Source organism: Acomys russatus, chromosome 22 (genome assembly GCF_903995435.1).
Source record: "Acomys russatus chromosome 22, mAcoRus1.1, whole genome shotgun sequence".
Classification (NCBI taxonomy): Eukaryota; Metazoa; Chordata; class Mammalia; order Rodentia; family Muridae; genus Acomys; species Acomys russatus.
Window position 1 is genome coordinate 38,782,811 of NC_067158.1, and position 21,090 is coordinate 38,803,900.

The 21,090-nt window shown below is 38.2% G+C and overlaps 1 protein-coding gene across 2 annotated transcripts in view; it reads left to right on the plus strand.

Annotated features, from left to right (window-relative positions):
- Slit2 (slit guidance ligand 2) overlaps positions 1-13,836 on the plus strand; it is a 338,183-nt gene extending 324,347 nt beyond the window's left edge. For both annotated transcript variants that reach the window (XM_051165157.1, XM_051165158.1), the window contains 4 exons: positions 6,008-6,162; positions 10,974-11,262; positions 11,472-11,683; positions 12,728-13,836. In XM_051165157.1, the coding sequence (XP_051021114.1) occupies positions 6,008-6,162; positions 10,974-11,262; positions 11,472-11,683; positions 12,728-12,969 (898 nt within the window). In that variant the 3' untranslated portion in view covers positions 12,970-13,836. The remainder of the gene's footprint in view (positions 1-6,007; positions 6,163-10,973; positions 11,263-11,471; positions 11,684-12,727) is intronic.
- The last annotated feature ends 7,254 nt before the right edge of the window (positions 13,837-21,090 follow it).

Genomic DNA, 21,090 nt, shown 5'->3' on the forward strand with positions numbered 1-21,090 from the left:
ATGAACACTAAAGCTTTGGGCAAGTTATTACATTTCTCCAAATGCCTTCAATTTCATCTCAAGGATTAAACCATTATTGTTTTCACACCTGGTTGTGCAACTTTCACCCGATGCATGCAAATGCCACAGTGCTGGACAGGACATGAGGTAGGGCCCCAGCACCTGGTACTGCTGGTAGTTTATAGATTGTGCTTGGCCCTAAAAACACATCAGCAGATAGAGGTGCTTCTGAGATCCCCACTGCCTCACAGAGCACAGTCACCTTCTCTCTATTTCTAATGTGTCTTATTTAAAGAAGTCTGCTTCAAAACATTGATCAAAATGCATTTAGAAAACGAGTCTAGAAAAAATGTATTCCAAAAAACTCTAATGCAAGCAATAGACATTAAGTACCTTTAATCTCACTTGGCTTCCTGCTCTTTTAGTTCAAAAAGACAGGCAAAAGTGCTACTTTCGAGTATAGCAGCAGCAGCAGCATTTTCATCATCACCTCCTGTATGGATACGTCATGCCTAGCATGACAATATCAACATGAGATGATAAGATGCTCTTATCTGCTTCTAGATTCCTGTTCCACTGCGTGGACTATGTGATCAGATATTTAAGGCTTTTAAGGGAAAATAACTGGAGCCCATTGTCAGAGGGGGGGGGGGGGAGGGAGGGAGGGGAGAAGGAGGGAGGGAGACAGACAGACAGACAGACAGACAAACAAAGTTTCATCCTTACTAAACTGTTGAAATATTTTCAAACTGGTAGATTGTGCAAATATAAATATGTCATTGTTAATACATTCTGCTGCGTACAAAGAAGAAAGAGAAGTCCCAGTTTTCTTTAAAACTCCAAAATTTAAAAACATTTTTACATAGTAAACCACACAGTTGGAAAATCACATGTTTTTCCTTGTAATTATTTTCAGTGCAGAAATTCAAATAAACAAAATTTCAGATAATTGATGAGGGGAGTGAACCTAAATTACATATTAATGGTAATAAATAAAATTTATGTCACCACTTGAATAGGGCAAAGTTAAATGGCTCAGTGGCTACTTTTTGTGAGTCATCAACTACATCGCTCCCTTGGGGAGTGAAGAAAGTGGGTTTATCAACGCTTATCAAAACCCCAGAGGATACTGTGCATTGCAGCTGGGCCTAAAAGGAGGTGACTGTGATGGATTGCAAAATCAATGACAGCTCAGTCAGTCTTAAGGTGGAAGGCTGAGCTGTCAGTCATGCTTTATCTTAAAAGACTACACAGGTACAGCATTCTCAAGCAGGTACAGTGCGTCTCACACTAGAAACAGCAGCTTAAATTTAGAATATTTTCAGCCAGACGTAGTCTCTTTTGGTCCTGTGGTACAATACCCTTAACAAACAAAGATAATGAAGTCATTAATTTTAAAAACCATCTAAAAGGCCAAGATCAGTCCTCGCTTCATTTTAAAATTATATAAATAGAATATACTGATGCTGTTAAGTAAAACAAAAATCTTAATGTGAATATCACTCATAATTTGAAAATAAGAATCGGGCCCAATTTGGAAAAGACATGCTTAATATGTATTTGTATAATGTCCAGGCCTCATCTTGATAGTACTCTTCTTCTTTTTTTTTTTTTTTTTTTTTTGTAATTCAGCAATTTTTTTACTATATGTATCACGCTGTACAATACTTATATAAATTTACTTAAAATGTAACTAGCCTTAGTTATTTGGGAGAGCCGAGGATATCAGGTAAACCAAGATGCTTACCAAATATTACAAGCTTGTTATAGGTTAAGTAATTTTCATTTAAAAAGTGTGGCATGATAATCAAAAGTGTAGATGCGCAAGGCAGGCGTCCTGGCTTCAGACCTGTTTAGCCACCAGTAGTTGTGTATCCTTTGGCAACAAGATGTTCAGCTCTTACGAGCCTTAAGAGAACTATTATGATGTGTAAAATGTTTGTAAACAGTACTTCACTCATCATACGTTTCAAATGATTTTTGCCTTTATTATTTATATTTCTCTAATGAGAAGAGAAATGATCGGACCTGCTCTAGGCCACACATTTCATTAGAAGTAGGACAAGCTATACGTCTCAGCATTATGCTTAATGCTGTCCCTGAATGTTCCAGGCTTCTCAATAAAATGTATGTTTGAGAAGTCATCTCTAAGTATGTCAAAAGCCTATTAGTTATAACTATTACCTAGTACTATAACTAATAACAATTCCTGCTACCTTTAACATGTGTCACCGATGTTTACATAAGTTCTGTTTATTGAGCATTTACATTTTTATCGGATAGTCATATGAACACTTGAAAATATACAGAAATAAATAATATATGGCATTAAAGATGTAAAACTCCAAAACAAACAAAACAAGGTACAAAAAAGAAAATGATTGGGAAGTCAACCAAATTGCTCATGAAATGACCTACCTCTGGCTTCCCAGCTGGAACACTGCATTAAGGAGCATAAAAAGTTAAAGGTCTTGAGCCACTCAATTTTACTGCACCAAACACTATCATTAGCAATGACATGTCTGGATTGATTGTCTAAAATCAATATGTGACCAAGAGCCCATTCCTTGCTATATGTGAGCCTTTTCTTTGCAAATTTAAAGAGAAAATAAAAGTGCCTGTGCATTAATATTTATAATCTAATTAAGGTCACTGTTTATAGAACCTCCATAGAAAAACTACCTCAAGTTGCATATCATCTCAGGGGGAGCATCAATTGGCTATGACCTTTGCTATATGTGTCTATTAACTTTGTTATGTTTATCTATACTTTAATAATTCAGTGTGTAACTCTTGGTAGCCTGAATAAGATACACCTCAAAGAAGTTATATTTTAGCATTAGGTTGCAATTGACACTGTAAAACGGGCTAAGTTAAGTTTTGTCTTAAGATTTGAGAATTGTTTGTTTGCTGCTGAAGGTGATAATGGCACTAATATCTGACATTTAACCTGGTTATGCTACACATGGCTACACATGCTCTCATCTTCACACAGAATTAACTGTGAGAGGGGGCAGTATTTATAGCACTCACCAGGGAGAACCAACGCGTGTTTTCATAAAATAACTTCTGAAATCTTTAATAAAATAACATGTCAAACAGTTAATAACTGAAAAAGCAGAATTCAAATGCAAATGCATTTTTATTTAACCAAGTGCTAATAGTGAAACTCAGCATATTTCTTTGAAATAGGGTCATTTTCTTAACTGCTTTTTATTGTTTAAAATCAAAATATAATTACCAAAAGCTCCAGTTCGAGCGTATTCAAAGCTTTCTTCTAACCTCTGCGTGTACTAAGAATACTTGTCATGCACAAAATTACGTGTAGAAAAAACAGTCATACACATAAAATAAATCTGTAAAAAGGTTTGTAATAGAATGTACTAATATCATTTTCTCCCCCTTTGTTTTCTACCTACCCATGTAATATTACTTGCTCTTCCAAATTCATGGCCTTTGTTTCTTCTTTTCTTGCTTTATTCTTCTTTTTAATGCATAAATATATAACTACAGCATACTCAGTGAGGAGAATGTTTCTTGTACATACATGATTTTAGACTGACGACTTCATATGGATAACCAATTGCGAAGGTCTTCCCCGGGGAAGGTTATTTCTCCCGCTGTCAGCATCCTCTAGTTTCTACAGGTCTTTGTATAGGGTTATGGCCCTGTGAGATTTCCTTTTCTTCCATACTAGCATGACTATTGATACAGTCGATGAACAGATTATGGCCCATGGAAACACCATGCTGTTTAGATTTCTAAGGATAACTTTTCTATAATTTCTAGGAAACACAATCAAATACCGTTCCTCTGGTTTATAATCTTTCTGCCCCTGTTCCCTGAGTGTTAGGTACAGTGTTGTAGATGGATCAGTTGTCGGCATGACAGCATGACATGTTCTTTTAATTTTGATGAGCTGTAGTTTTCTGTAATGGCCTATCTGTTTCAAAGAGAAATTATACTTATCCGGGGATATAAGGATAAGTATTTAGAATGTAGTTAGGGATTATAATACTAGTATAGGAAAGTGATGGTTGCAGACCATCGCTAATCCTGTGTAGTTTGCTAGGTTTCTAGTATCAGGCATTATTTCCCTCTTGTTGGGAAGGTCTTACGTACAATTAGAGATCTGTTGGTTATTACCAAAATACAGATGCCACTGTTACACTCTCAGGGTATTAGTGTCGGCACGTGGTACTAACTACATCTTATGTAGGACCTAGCGGTTTACATTCATGTCTTTATACTTACCACAGGCACATTGTGGAGATGTTCACTGAGCCACCTCCACAGCCACAGGCATGGAAACTTTTAACTGCTATACCAAGGATTTAAAACATCTTCACATATCTGTATAATATTTCAAACGTCCTCAAATCAAAACTTCTTTGTTTTTGGTCAACAAACAGTGGAATGTGATTAGACACTAGCGTTGAAAACAGTCAGAAATATTAGTGCGCTTTGCTGTTAATTTATAGACTTGACCTCCTTGCAAAATTTAAATTTTAGTAACAGAAAATTGAACAATCATTTCTGTAGCTAGTGTTATGATTTAATATTCACAAATAATGTCTCTATCACATCCCCACATATGTTCATCTCTGAATAAAGAAAAGTCTCAATCGTTTAGGTCAGGCAATTTTCTAGTGTGTTAGGGCTTCAATATTAATCATTTATTTTTTTTAACCCAGCTTTATTATGACATCTTTTTCTCTATTTACTAAATTGCGGGGGTGTTCCTAACATGGCAGTGAGCATTTATCCTGCTAACATTTTAGCCCAGCATAACACCAAATTTAAATACAGTATAAACACGATTAAAAACATATAGCACCTATTAACAAACTTAACCAAACTCCTTTGTATGTCTTCATCTTCATTGTCTATTAACATCCACTACTTAATTTTTCTGCTTCAAAACAGAAGTAGTTAATTTTTTATTTAAAAAAAAAAAAAAAAAAAAAAAGTATTGTATATAGTGTTCTGCCTGCATATACACCTACTTGCCAGAAGAGGGCACCAGATTTCATTATAGATGATTGTGAGCAACCTTGTCGTTGCTGGGAGTTGAACTCTGGACCTTTGGAAGAGCAGCAAAGTGCTCTTAACCTCTGAGCCATCTCTCCAGCCCCAGTTATGTTTTTTAATCCTCTCCAAGTTATGAATTTGAATCCCCTCAAAGATCTTTAGAAGGAAAATATGGTAGTGTGTGTGTGTGTGTGTGTGTGTGTGTGTGTGTGTGTGTGTGTGTACACAAATAAAGAAATAAAAGACACAAATCTGAAAGAGCAAAGCAAGGCAAATGAGAAGTTGGAGGGTGGAAAGGGAAGAATGAAATTATGATGTACAATCTCAAAAAAAGGGAATGAGAAAAACATTACCATATTAACTATGTAAACATTTTATTGAACCTGTTAATCCCAGCTCTCAATTGAACAAAGGTTTCTTCACAGTAATATGGCTCAAGAGGCATCCCTCCAAAAACACATGACAAATGAAAGTATATTTTCAATTTATCAAATTTGAAAAAGTGCAGAGGTCCTATCAAGCTGGTTCTTGTATTCGCTTGCATGCTTGACTCTGATAGGTGCTAACACACAGTAGCACACTGCAGAAGCCAGCAATCCTGCAGAGCTTCTGGAGGAGGCAAAAGCTTCTCTCTAATACCATTTGGAGTTTTAGACTGTCTCTGGGTAAATAGAACTTTTATGTCCTTTAGGAGTAAAGCATGTAAGTTATCATTTGTGATGCCCATCAGTGGGGTCACTGTGGCTGGGTGATATATGTACTTGCTCCCAGTTCTCTCTCTGGGAGAGCGGTTTATTTTGTGTCATGATCCCAAGAAATTGAAATTAATTGTATCTTCTTCAGAATATCCTTTAAAGGTCAGTGTCCTTAGTATCTTCTAAGAATGTCTTTTCTGAAGCTGAGTTTATAGAAGTTTGTGTTTTAACTATGTTTCAAGTTAAGTTCTTTCTTTTTTTTCCCTCCCCTTCCATTGCAGCGTGGAGACAATCAATGATGGAAACTTCCACATTGTGGAGCTACTGACCCTGGATTCTAGTCTTTCCCTCTCCGTGGATGGAGGAAGCCCTAAAATCATCACCAACTTGTCAAAACAATCTACTCTGAATTTCGACTCCCCACTTTATGTTGGAGGTGAACTTCTTTACAAATCCCATGGTCTTCCAATTCTGTACTTCTCATTATAAATTAGATCTAAGTTACTGGTACCTGGTGCCATGATTATTAACTCTGATTTGTCACTGTAATTGGCCAACAAGCATAAAACAGGTAGAGGTGGAGGTGTCATCCTGGTTCTGGGTCTAACTCAGTGTGTCACCAGATCAGAGAAGGGCATTAGTTCTTCTTTACTTCTGACATGCTACCTAGGTAATTTATATATACTGTCATTTATTGTATATATGTCTGCCCACAGAAGCAGAAAATTCTGAGAGATTAAATTGGAAAAACGATAAAATAATACTAGGAGACAGCCCAGTCTACAAAGTGCTCAAGAAACTTAGTTAAATACACAGAGCCCATGTAACATGGCAGGCATTGTGGTATGCTTAAAAATCTCAGTACTGTGGAGGCTCACAAGCAGATCACTAGAGCCTCTGAATCCTAAGGATCTGCTTGACTGCCTACTCTGTGAGACCTAGGACAATTGGAGAATCTCTCAAAAAAAAAAAAAAATTGGAAATATCCTCAGAAGATACCAGAAGTGGTTTTCTAGCACACACGCACACACACACACAGACACAGACACACACACGCTCTAATAAGAAGTTTGGTGTTATGTATTGAGAAGGAGTCTCTAACCAAGTTCAATTAAGGAGGCAGATCATATCAGCTCAGTCCAGTGGTGTCCTGCTTATATATCTGGAAGTTTACACAAGTGATGGGATGATTGATAATGAAACTATCAGTCACTCAACTTTACAGTACAACTCCTAGTCTTAATTTAAGCAATAAGAATTAAGGAGAGGGGTGGGGGGAGAGAAAGAGCGGAGAAAGAACACCATTGTCTGAAAGAAAAAAAGTATAAATTGGAGGTAGAATTTAAAAATTCATGAAAAAGACAAGACACATGATATTAAATTGAAATATAATGAATGAAATTATTGAGTTGATAAAAGTAACTTATTTAACAGATACATCAAGCCTTTAAATAAGTCAGCATTCCTCATTTCTTCATCAGGACAAATATTTTCATGGAGTTCTTAGCCACTACAAACTTCAGATTGCTGTTCAATTATTTTAATCTTTCCAAAACTTCTATGAAAGTATTGCCTGTCATTGTCCCCGAACTGCAGAATATGTTCATTTTTAATAATTTCAGTAATTAAAAACTCAGAGACTTTAAGTTTTTGATGCTGTTTAAAATGCTTAGAAGAAGTTTAGCATATTTGATTCAATTCTAGCAATGCTTATGAGACATCTACAATATCCTGGCAACAAAGTTAACGGATGATCATTGTCACAAAGCTGAAAAATAAACACCCATGTGGTCCCAGCAACATGAAGCATATAGGCATTTCTACAATTCAATGATATGTCATTACAATTAAATCCTTGCAGATTGACCAGACTCAGCAAACTAACTCACCTCATTTCTTCATGGGGTCACAACAATGAGTATCATAAGACTCTTCTCTCAATTAGTTCTTTGAAATTTGTTGTACAATGTGTTTGGTTTTATTCATCCCTCCCTCTACTCCACTAAATTCATAACCTTTTCCTAACTACCTAAATCTGTATCCTTTTTCCATAATATTTTTATTGTTTATTGAGGAACTTCACATCCTGAACCCCTGACATTCCCACTTCCCAGTCCTCCAACACCCCACTCACCCACGCTAGGGACTTTCTTGGTGATTTTTTTTTTTTTTCTGCTTTGTTTTTCTTTCTTCTGGATACATTTTTGAAAAACAATGAAACAAACAAAATGACAATAATAACTACAACAAAGACAAGTCCAGTGTGTGCTGCCCATAAGTCTTAAATGTTTGCCTTTCTACTGGAGCTTGCTCAACTTCCCTGGAGTCTCACTCATCAACACAAGGTCCCTCTCCCAGAAGCTAACCATCGTCAGTAGCTCCTAGGCTTTGGGTGGGACTTGGGTCACCTTCCCTGTCCATTCTGAGATTGGCTCTGGCTTGAGCTTCTATTTTCTCATACTCTCCAGTTCACAGAGTTGCCGTGCAGTATGAAAAGCTAGCCCTGAGCATCAACAACAATCTAAAAGGGATGACTTACATGGGTTAAGCACTTGATGTAACTAACAGTGGTTTTTAAATTATGTCTTCATTTATATGGCACCCCTTTGTAGTGGCTTAGCCTTCCGTCTTCAGAGAAAAGTAAAGTAAAACTAGAAGGTAAACATTATTTTCTCAATTTCGTAGTCTCAGAGGAACAGCCACAAGAAGTTTATAAAGCCATTCCAAGTTTGCAACGCTAAATTGTTATAGACACTTTATTTAAGTCCAGGTCTTTCTGACTCCAAAGCTACCTGCATTGCCACTTACTCCTTAACAAAGTTCAGAAAACAAAATGGCTTAAGTAATGTGGCTTTGCTTTACTTCTAAACTTGCCCTTGACTTGAATTTATGGTGCTTTTATTGGAAATTGTTCATTTTTTTAAGACCCTTTTAGAATGTGTTATTCAGTTTTACAATACTGATGAAATCACTTAGGACAGAACATTATTTTAAAGGAGGAAAAATTAAACTCCTAAATAAAAAGTGCTAATACTTCTGAGGATAGAGGTCCTAGAAGAAACCAGAAGCTCCTCTGAATACTCAAGCCTACAGGAAACCATCCTGGTCTCAGCTGTAACTGCCAGAGAATACTGAGCCCATCTCCTTCCTCTCCCAAGATTATGGTTCCGGCGTGGTTGAGATTTTAAAATACACAGAACACCTAAGACCACACCCGGACTGTCACATGACAGAGGCAAGAGGAGCTGAGTACACAAAGGGGAAGCAAGGTTAAGTCTAATTAAAACCAGAGCTGTCCCCAGGGAGGGCAGTATAAGACATCTTAGACCTTGGGTCACTGCAGAAGCATTTCCTGAAAAAATGCAAACTGGTACTGCAGCTGAGTGTGCTTCTGCATTGTTAGTCATGATATTGTGTTTATGCAACATACATCAGAAGGATTGCAATGTTTTCCCATATAACAATTCAACCAAAACACTTATTACTTAACTGTCAGGGGTAAGTAGAACACAGATATAGGTGTCTAGGCACATATTACAAAAATAGTGTTACCTTTGGACAAAAGATTTCAATGTTACTCTAACCCTTATAGTCATTTTAAAACATACACTTTTTTTAAAATGCATTTACTAAGCTATTTATTGCATGATTGATGAATTAATTTACTTCCAACTAAAGTCTGTGAAATAGAAGAAAGCCATAAAAAGCAAAATCATGGATTCCCAGGTATGGCAAGGCATTGTGCATCTGCACTCTCAGCCTGAAGCAATGGTATTTATGGTTCCAGGACATCCTCATCTGTACAGTAGTAAATTACTGTGTTAAAGGAAAAAAATATGGATCTGCTTCTGTTTATCATCTAAGAATTAGCACTCTAACCCAGACATAGAAAGACTGACCTACAATAGTTATTGGAAAGAGGGACACATGGTAGGTGTATGAGGAGGTGTTTGGGTCAATCCGTACGTCCAAAAATAATCTGCAAAGAGCCTTGGTTTTATATGCTATCGAAAGCAGAGTGTGTACATGGTATTTAGCTATGTTGTTTTATAGATTTTTACCATCAAAACCACACCCTCTATAGTTGTAAGCTTCTGTACTAAAGGACACAAGCTCACTCACGCATTGCTTCTTACTGCTGAGGAAACTTGCCAAACCTCATTTAATCTTGATGTATGCACATATAAACATTGTACCTCCAACAAAGTAAGCTAGTAACATAGCTTTGGAAGAAGTTCATTTTTGACTAATTTAGGAAATAACCCAAAATGAGGATCATTAAAGTTCATGTGTGGTTCTGAGGATTCCAAGTGCCCTCTCCTCACCCAGTATCCTATAAGGTCCTATGTGTAAAGTGCTGTCAAGGAACTATTTCAGGGTCTGGATCTGGCCATGGAAAAAATTCCTCAGCTTTGCCAAAAATAAGTTACCAGATGACAGTCACTTCTGGAACATATATGCCCCAAGATTGCAAATATTGTTTGTGATGGGACATATTCTCTATTTTTTTGGTTTGTTCTTTTTAAATATGAAAGCTTCATTGTAAGTAGCAAGAGAAAAAAAAAACATGGTATGAATGAAGTGCTTTCCTGATAAGGAGCAAAAAGTGAGATTTTTAAGGCACAGGCATGCTTGAGTAAGTGGGATCTTGCCTTAAGGTGCTGGGCTAGTTATGAAGTTAGGCTTTCACAGGGACATGGTGGGTCAATGTGAGCCCCAGCTCTCATCTCAGAGTCTTGGTAGACAGAACCTGGCCTCTACCAGTAAGAAGCTGGAGCAATCAGCAAAAAGCTGATATGGGTGGCATGGAAGCCGTGTTCAGGAGCTTTAGGCTGTATCCCTTGATTTAACTGGAGAAAGACTTAATCAGAGCATTATAAACTGTGGCTTCCCAGTGTGCATAGTGTCTACTATAGACCCAGGGGAAAGGAACAATCAAGCTGATCTCTAGATTTTGCTTTGAATAGACCTTCTCATAGATTGTCATATATATTACACATATATTGAAGTTTTGTTTGAAACAATTTTACAAATTAAAAACTGACCACCAGTAAACTAGGTTTATTTTAGTTAAAAGTTAGAATAACACTACTGCACTTTACCAAGATGAGAAATAAGATACCCAACCCTTCTCCCTCCTCATCTGAGCACAAAGATCCCAAAGGGCTGATGAACCTTGCTCTTACTTGGTAACAAATGACTGAGGAGCCTGTTCAGTGTCTTAACTGACATGCTGTTTCTTCCTAGGCATGCCGGGGAAGAATAACGTGGCATCCCTGCGCCAGGCCCCTGGGAAGAACGGCACCAGCTTCCATGGCTGTATCCGGAACCTTTACATCAACAGTGAGCTGCAGGACTTCCGGAAAGTGCCCATGCAAACCGGAATTTTGCCAGGCTGTGAACCATGCCACAAGAGAGTGTGTGCCCATGGCACATGCCAACCCAGCAGCCAATCAGGCTTCACCTGTGAATGTGAGGAAGGGTGGATGGGGCCCCTCTGTGACCAGCGAACCAATGACCCCTGCCTTGGAAACAAGTGAGTTCCAGCTGCTTGGTGTTGTGTACATATGCTAAATTCTCAAAGCAACATGTAAGAGAAGAAAGCAGAAGGTTGGCAGGGTGGGAGGTAGGAGAGAAATCAACATATTAGCCTCTCAGTATTCAGATATGTGTTTTCCTAACCACAATACCTTCTGACTTCCTATATCAACTGGCACTTACATTCCTGTTTCTCCTTTCCTGAAGATGTGTACATGGCACCTGCTTGCCCATCAATGCCTTCTCCTACAGCTGTAAGTGCCTGGAGGGCCATGGGGGTGTCCTCTGTGATGAAGAAGAAGATCTATTTAACCCCTGCCAAATGATCAAGTGCAAGCATGGAAAGTGCAGGCTCTCTGGACTCGGTCAGCCCTACTGTGAATGCAACAGTGGCTACACTGGGGACAGCTGCGATAGAGGTAAGCTAGGCACCTCCTCATCTTCATGGAGCAAAAGGGCTGCCTCATCCCTGGTGAAAGAGACAGAGGGGCACAGCGAAGAAAGACTTAGGCTTTGTGTGGCTTGGAGCTGCTATTGTTGATTGGTTTTCAAGTGTTATGCAAGTACTGACCATGAAAGGCACTAAAGTTCTACTATGATGCTTTCCATGGTCAGCTTATCACAACTTGATTTGCTGTGGAAGTCTCCTTTTCCCTTCTTCAGAGCACAGCTGCCCAACATCACCTTCAGCCTCTGGCTGGTCCCCTGACCCACATTGGTGTAGCTTTTTATTGATATAGCTTTGAGCACAGAGATACCAGGAAGGTGAAAACTCTGCTCTGGTTTGAGTACAAAATCATCTTTGGCCTTAGAATGGACTGATTTATCACAGTAAATTATGCAGGTGAGACAGATGGGAACAGGCTGAGTTTTCAGACCACCTCTCTCAGCTTTGTTTCCAAGATCAGAACTTGCCTGGCCTCCAGCTGGCACCAACTTCGGTGCATCAGACAAATAAGATGAACGTGCCTGCGGAAGCTTTTAACAGATGTCTCCTTTTCAACTACTTCATGCTAGCGTAATTTATGAAGTTAGTGGAATGTTACTTGTATTAAGTAACATATTGGATAATATTAAATTCTAGGTCTAATAAATTAAATTGCATTCTCTCTGAAACTGCTCCCCATGGTAAACAAAACCAGCTGTTAGTCCTGCAAAAAACGGGAGATGTATATTATTTCTCCTTTTTTACAATAAAGGAAAAGATTTAGGAATCCAATTTTCTTGTCAGAACAAACATGTTGTATTTATTGTCTACATATATAGCATTCATTTTGCTGGAAATAGAGATCTTAAAAGTGGGTTGTGCCATCGGCCCAGAATATGGACCACAAGCATCACAATGAAAAAATAGCAGTAACAAAGTGGAAGGAGGACAGTGGCCACAGAATGGAGATCGTGACTCTCGGTTACTCTACAGGGTCTGTCCTTTTAAATGCTTCTATTTCCTTGTTCTTTTCTAGAAATTTCTTGTCGAGGGGAACGGATAAGAGATTATTACCAGAAGCAGCAGGGCTACGCTGCCTGTCAAACAACAAAGAAAGTGTCTCGCTTAGAGTGTAGAGGCGGGTGTTCTGGTGGGCAGTGCTGTGGACCTCTGAGGAGCAAGAGGCGGAAATACTCTTTCGAATGCACAGATGGGTCCTCCTTTGTGGATGAGGTTGAGAAGGTGGTGAAGTGCGGCTGCACGAGATGTGCGTCCTAAGTGCATCTCCAGAAGCTTCCATCTTCGGCGACAGCTGTATACTTCTTGACCATGTTGGACTGATTCATGCTTCATAATGGAAATATTTGAAATATATTGTAAAATAGAGAACAGACTTATTTTTATTATGATAATAAAGACTTGTCTGCATTTGGAAAAAAAATAATAAAAGACATGCTTGTACTAAAGCGTCCCCTACACTGGAGAAGTGTGAAGAAAACCCACACGTGGAGGCATTAGTGCAGCGGTGGGGACCATTGCATCATGGAGCCATCTTTGGAACATGCTATTGCTAGCAGAAGCACATATCCAAGAGCCCGACACAGGACTGTACACTCACATGCGATTGCCCATAGCATAAAACCCATGACCCCATTCACATCAGTGCAGTTCACAAGGACATATTGAGCACAAATGTGTGAATGAGACTGTGAGGCAGATCAATGGAAATCCAGCATCTGTAGACAGATACAAGGGATGAGAAATATTTTGTGCAAGATATTAAGTGTCCTGATGCTTGGGTTTCAGTCAGAGAGAAATGGGTGTGGAGTGCTGCAATGTATTTTATTGTCTTTGGCAATGACAGCACAAACAGCACACGAAGGTGTTTATCTACCACTTTCCAGTATTAAATTTTTGTAATATAAAGATAAAGGAGATGATTAAGAACCAATAGATTATTGATAAAAATAGTAATAATATGAATTTTTGTTTCTATGAGTTCTAAATAGCCCTATACAGTATTCATTTTCAATGAGGAATATTTATTGTATTAAAGTACATTGTACTTAACGATTTAGGTCATCACTTTGGACTATTTCTTGATGCTTTAATATATATTAATTTATAATGTCCTGATATTTTTGTACATTTTCAAACTTTAAAAAAAAATCAGGATTTTTTTGGGCAATAGTACTAACATAGGATGTTATTTTGTTATCTTGGGATAGGTATATGTTGTTTGGGTGGCTGACCTTGGCATCTGACCACTGATATCACTGAACTGTGACCTCCTTCAGGACACTTGCAGAGGGTTTGTAAAGTCTAAGAGTAGAAACAGCACGTTAACCTATCTGCCACATGTCCTCACAGGAAGAAGGAAATTATCTGTAGCAATGGACAGTAAGAAGTAGACGTTTTACAAATTAATTAATAAAAATTTTCCTGCCATGCTTTGGGGGAGGGTGGGAGGAGAAATACTGTTATGTCAAAAGCTGTAATTTTTCTCCACACAATAAAACCCCTTTATTACCTTACTGCTCCCATGTTAACATGTTTGCTGCTAAATTACGATGTAGAGTTGATGGTGATTTATAGTGAACTGTGCTCTTCCTTCATGAAAACCCCAGGGTCCCCTGTGGAGATGCAGATGTTTCTTTAAGAGAAAACCACTTTTTAACAATGAAAATTAGATGTACATGTTATGCTTTGCATTTCTCCAGACTAATATCAGTTACACTACTGATGTTTGTAAATTAAAAGATCTCTACTTCATTAACAGCTTGGCCTTTTTCTTAGAAATTGTAGCTGTTCCTTTATAAACATGATACAGTGACATGAAATGAACAAGAAAGGCAACCTTTACATTTATGTTGCCAGAAATTTCCTTGAAATTAATGTACGGTCCTATCTAGAGGCCAGGAAAAATACATAATTCTTCCACCAAAAAGAAGACAAAATAGTGGTAACACAAAGGATCTTCTTTGGGTCTCATTGCCCTAGCTAGAACCAGGAATCCAGAACTGCCAACCACTCAGGTCAAGGAAGCATCTTTGTCTAGGCAAAATATTAATACTCATCTTCCACTCTATGAGTGATCATCTCTTCTTAAGACATTCCTGTGCACACACACACACACACACACACACACACACACACACACACACACACACACACAGAGATACACCCGCTATCTTCCAGGTGTGAACAATCAGTTGTTTATTTGCTCTTGGTTAAATTGTCTTTAGTTCCATTATATAAATATTAAATAACCATGATAAAACATTCATGTGTTCCTATTGGTTGCTTCTTTTTACAGAAGCATTGAATCATTCATTAAGCAAAGAGTCATCTGCAAATACAACCAGATTTCCACTTGATGTCCCAGATAAACACTATATTAATGGCTAGTGTTTGTGGGTTGCATATTTCATAGCAAGAATTATTCTACAAGTTTTATATGTAAAATCTCTATCCTGTGGAGTGGATGGATGGAATTTCTGAGTACCCCTGGTTTATTCTTGTGTACAAGGCAGAAAATTAAAGGAGATTGTGCCAATGTTGGTCAATTTATATCAGTGTATTTGCTCATAATACAGATAGCAATTTAGTCACAGATTGCCTCTACTTGTGTATTGCTAAGCATTGAGGCCATATTTCCAGAACTACTTATCATATATTTTTAAGCAATCTTAGTAGCGACTTGAGGTTTGGCTTCTATTTTCAAGAAAAAAAGGGCATCATAGTGGCTTTTACATGATATAGTTAATTCTTTCTGATTATAAAGTCACAAAATACAATACTATTTCTCTGGGGTTTAAACAGAGTCAAATGACTGTCCATCCAGTCATGAGCCTTTAATGAAGAAAAGTGCACAGTCGGATAATTATTAGCAAATCACATGAATTAAAGGCAATTATTCATGTTAAAAACCACTCCTGATTTATAATCCCTTGACCATAGCACTCTTAAATGAAAAAAGAAATCTAGATTTTTTTGTGAAAGAATTTGATTTTGAAAATACAAAGTGGAAACTATTGCATACAACAATATAAGTTTGTAACCTAAAAGATGAAGTTCTTAAGCATTCTTGGAGTGTTTTTTTTTTAAAGTTTTCACAGAAGAGAGACACCATCAGAAAACTGGAAGTGTAATCAACTGAGGAACATGATCACTAAATAAGAACCATCTCAGTCTTGTTCTGAGCCTAGATTGAAATTGTTCAGTAACAGAGCAACTCTTGCTTTAGAGTTACCTTGAGCATTTTCTTTTATGGATGATATGCTCTGTCAGCAGCATTTCCTTCTGGAGAAATGATTAAAAGACTTGAAATCAAGGCAGGACATAAAGATCTTGAACTTTATGGTGTCATCTGCCTCATGTACTGACCATTATTTCTAAAGTGATGTCTGTAAAAGTATATAAGCTATAAAAAGTATATGAAGCTTTATGTAAGGTATTACATAAAGTAGAGAAAGCTATAAAAATATAGAAGCTATTTTCTTTCTTAATCTTCTTTGTGTACTCACAAGTCATTTAACAGATGATTTCTGTTTCATGCTTTCTATCAATTACAGGAAAAGATGGCCAATATTTCATGTACTTTCAGACAAAGCAGACTACATCTGCCATGTTAGAGCTGATGTTTCATAGATATGGGCTGAAACTAGACTGGCTCACTGTGCTGGATAGTTTTATGTCAACTCTACACATTAGAAAAAGAGGGAATCTCAATTGAGAAAATGCCCCCACAATATTGGCCTGTAAACAAACCTGTGCTGTCTTCTTAATTTTTGATTGATGTAGGAAGGCCCAGATAACTAGGGACAAGATCATCTCTGAGCTGGTGGTCCTGGGTGCTATAAGAAAGCAGGTTGAGCAATCCAATGGAGAGCGAGCCAGTAAGCAGAACTCCATAGCTTCAGCTGCAGTCCCTGCCTGCAGGTTTCTGCCCTGTCTTCTAATGCTGATGGTCTGTCAAAGATATGGAAGCATGAGCTAACAAAACCCTTTCCTCTCCAGTTGCTTTTGGTCATGGTGTTTCATCACAACAATAGAAAACTAACTAAGACAGTATCAGATGCTGTGCACATATTCAAATTGGCATACAATATCAGACTGTGACACACCTTTAAGGAAACAATGGCATGCTAGAAGTACAACTAAGCTATGGGTGTTGCTCATGTGATACAGTACTCGCTGGATATGAATAAAACCATAGGTTTTCTCCTTATGCCCTTGCCTGATTTCAATTATATGACACCCATGACAAAGGGGATGTGAAGAAAGGGTTTATTTCATCTTACAGATTCCAATTCACCACTGAGGGAAGCCAAGGGAAGGATGTAAAAATAGGAACACATAGGCAGAAACTAAAGCAGAACCAGAGAAGAACACTGCTTACTAGCTAGTTCTCCATAGCTCCCTCGGCCTGCTTGGTTATATTTGTACAAAGTAGGACCACTTGCCGAGGGGGAGTACTGCCTACACAGGATGAGCCTTCATACATCAGTCATTAATCAACAGTGACCTACAGCCTTTCCTACAGGCTAATCTGCTAGAAGCATTTTCTCCATTGAACTTATCTCTTACCAGATGACTCTCACTTGTATCAAGTTGACTAAAATCAAATAAGCATTTTCGTCATGTGATAAAACCAGACTTGGTGGTACAAACCTTTTGTCACAGCTCTCCACCAGCAAAAGCTGCATGACTAGAAATTCAAGGTCGTCTTTGACTACGTTAAAAAAAAAAAAAAAAAAAAAAAAAAAAAAAAAAAAAAAAACAGAAGCCAGGTGCAGTGACTCATGCCTGTAATCCCAGCACTAGGGGAGGCAGAGTCAGATTGATCTTTGTGAGCTGGAGACCTGCCTCATCTTCAAAGTGAGTCCAGGACAGCCAAGGCTACACAGAGAAACCTTGTTTCAGAAAAAAAGTACAAGAGAAATGTTCAGTCACGTAAGTGTATATCAGGAGATGGAATGGTTCTGTAAGAAAATGACTTTAAACTGTGTCAAGGAGGATAAAATAGAACAGAGAATGAAATTAAGAAAAGCTTGTGTGTAGATTGGAGCAGGTTATGCAAGGAACGCAGCTTGGGCATAAGTCTAAGGAGAAAAGGAACTTGGTGCTGTCCAGTGGCTGTGTCCTGGCCTTCCTAACCTTCATCATGCTTACTCCTATTGAATGCTTATTTGCAGTGAGTTTTCTAAATGACAAATGAAAGTGATTTCCCACTTAAAAGAATGGCTACTTAGCTATGCAAATGCACCTCCTTGCACTTTCCAATAGAAATACCTCTGAAAATAATATCTGATAATATCATCTAAATCTAAAAATAATATTATTCCCCGAATCTCAGAGGAATGTTTGCACACTGAAAGGCCGAGGAAGTTGAATTAAAACACCTGCTGACTAATCTGAGCTGTGAAACTAATTCTTCCTTTCTGCTTATATATACCAAGGCCAGACACTCAGGACATAAGTCAAATAGGAACCTAGCAGAAAATATCCCTACATTTTAAAATGTTAATAAAACGCTGGATTTTAGTTAAATCATAGTGATTGCATTGAGCTGAAAAAAACCTTGAAAGGTCAAAGATGATGACCTGGAAACCCCAGGCTCTTATCCTGCAGCCTACTGGCCAGTCTACTGAATAAAACTTTGTACTCCTCTAGACCCTGGGAAAGTATCTTTAATTCCAACTATATAGACAGCCAAGACCAAAATGCTTTGTTGTGGCATGCAACAAAGAAAAAATTTTTTAAAAAGTCCTATTATCACCCTACATAGTTATCCTTAGGTTGACAAATGACAACAAAAATGTTTAAAAGCCAATCACGGACGATGAGATGTGAATACTGGAAGAGCACGCGTTGCTCCCAATCCAGGTGGGAGCGGAAGCCACGAAAAATGGGTGCGCTACTCCAGAGACACATCAGAATGAACTTGATCAGACGAGTAACATCTAACTTCAAATAATTCTTACATCTTTAGAGGGAAATTCTGGTCCCAGAATGACGATGAAAATGGGACAGTTCTAACCTGAGCAGGCATGACTGGTTAGCCATATGCTAGGAGCAATAGAAGAGAGAGCATTGGGTGAGTCAGTACATTGACTTTGGCTCACCCTAGTCACCCCTCAAGAAGGTGCGGGGCATGCACTGTGAAGAGAATGTTGATGATTGTCACGGGAGCATAAGACAGAACTTGATTAACCGTCAAACTGGCTAGTTTTGAAGAAGACAGGTAAACCTGGGAAGATGAAACAAGATGCCTGAGAACAAGAAATACCCAGGGTAGAGAGGTACTTATGCATAACAACTCTTTCCCAGAAAGACTTATCTGTTTCCTTACTTTTCCTCCCACAGAGGACCTAAAAGAGCACCTAAAAGTTCCACCATTGTCCAAATACATGAAATCTGCATAGAGGCAATGCCCAACCACATTTCAAATAAGCTTTGCCTTTGCATCAATGTGTGGATGGGTAAATTTGGATTCAAATGAAAGTAAAAATTGAAAAGTACACAGACAAAAATAGAGACTGGCAAATGAGCCACAGAGACCATTGTTTATAAGACTTGCTGTCATTAATCTTACTTTCCCTTAGAGAAATATCTCAAAATTTCTTTTTTGTCTGCAAGAGATGGTGGCAGCAGAGAGATGAAGTGACTTGCCCAAGGTCACACAGTCTAGGTTTCCTGACACTCTCCATAATAAAATATTGATTTTGCTGAAATTGATAGACTGAATTATCTAAGAGGGTGTTCAGAGATGTCTAAGTAATTCCTAAAGAGTGTTTTATATTACCAATGAATAACACTTCCCCAGTTAGATATATTAAGCATTCTTGTCATTAATTATTTGGAAGGAAAAAAATACAATTCTTTTTAATAAGATTTCCTTTCGTTACCAGACACTGAAGTGAGGGGATGTTTTTATCTGACTGTTGACAGCTTTGATCACTATTCCTTGGTAGATATACTTCATAAACTGGCTGCCTAGGAGCAGGTAAAATCTGCTACTGCTTAAGATAGCCAACAGCTCAGACATCACATGCAACGTCACAACCTTGAATGCATTTGTAGTCACAAGCTGTTCTTTGTAAAGAAAAATACTATGAAATAAAAGACGTGGGCAAGGCTGTGTTTGAATGAGCGCGAAATATCTTCTCACTAATCTCAGGGGCCTATTTTATCACAGAGAAGAGCCAGATGCACGTCTATGAGGGCTCAGCTTTGTGTTTGCTCAGTCCTGGTTGGTGTAGCCTCAGAGTACCCCCACTGAGTCCCCTCCACATCCAGTTCTTATTTCAATTACATCTTCATATTGGTTATTTTTTTCTTCCTTTTGTTCTGAGATTAGCCACAGTACTTCCCTTTGGCTTATTAACTCCTTTTTGGAGCTGTGAAATGAACAAGAAAACATTTCTGAATGGCACGCACAATGCTGTGTGATTAGGAAATCGCTCTCTTATCGTTTGGCAATGAGAGCACACGATGATTTAAATACTCAGAAAATGAAGTGCAAATCCTTCTGTGCTTCTCTTTGTGTAGCCTTATTTTCCTTTCTCTTTCTCATTTTAAATGTGTTAATATTTTAAACTATAAACACATGATTGTCTCATAGGAAAGACAATCAGAGAACACAAGGTTTTAAAGCAATGATTCCTGTCCCTACTGTCCTTAAAGCCTAGGATAATAGAGGGACAGTGAACCAATAAAGCAAGAGATTCACTCAACACACACACACACACACACACACACACACACACACACACACATACACTGGGCAGGGTGGAGAAACAGAGACAGACAAGTATAAACTTCAAATTATGCACAGAATCTGGTTAAGATAATTCACAGTAACTGATTGTAGCTTTGTGTACAACCATAATGTTTATTGGATTTCACTCCTTTTAAAAGCAGAATCTCAGTGCCCAGTAATCATATTTCTATATTTCAGTTGACTATTGTGAAATAAGGGGGAACCTAACCACTGGGTCTATGAGGAAGAGTGTATCATATATACAGCCTGGTCTGAGAACATCAGGGGTTGACTTTTCCAGTATCTCACTTTCAAACTAAAATATAATGGAAGTGTGTCCATCCAAGCCCTCAGGATATACCAGTATTTCAGGTTGCTATTACGTCATGATTTCTTAGTCAATCCCTTATAAATACTGTGAATAATTGCTACAATTGTAGAGAGGCGGAGCCCTTTATGTAGTGGCAGCTGGACAAATCTCACCTCTAGTCCCCTTAGGAATTGCTGACGGTGATGACTGATGATGAACATCTGTCCTGAGGTTTCACATCCTCTGCCAGGGCAGAGCATAGACAATGATTAGGTGATGTGGGAGTTGAAATGTCTGTCAAACCACAAACTCGGACGTTCATGAA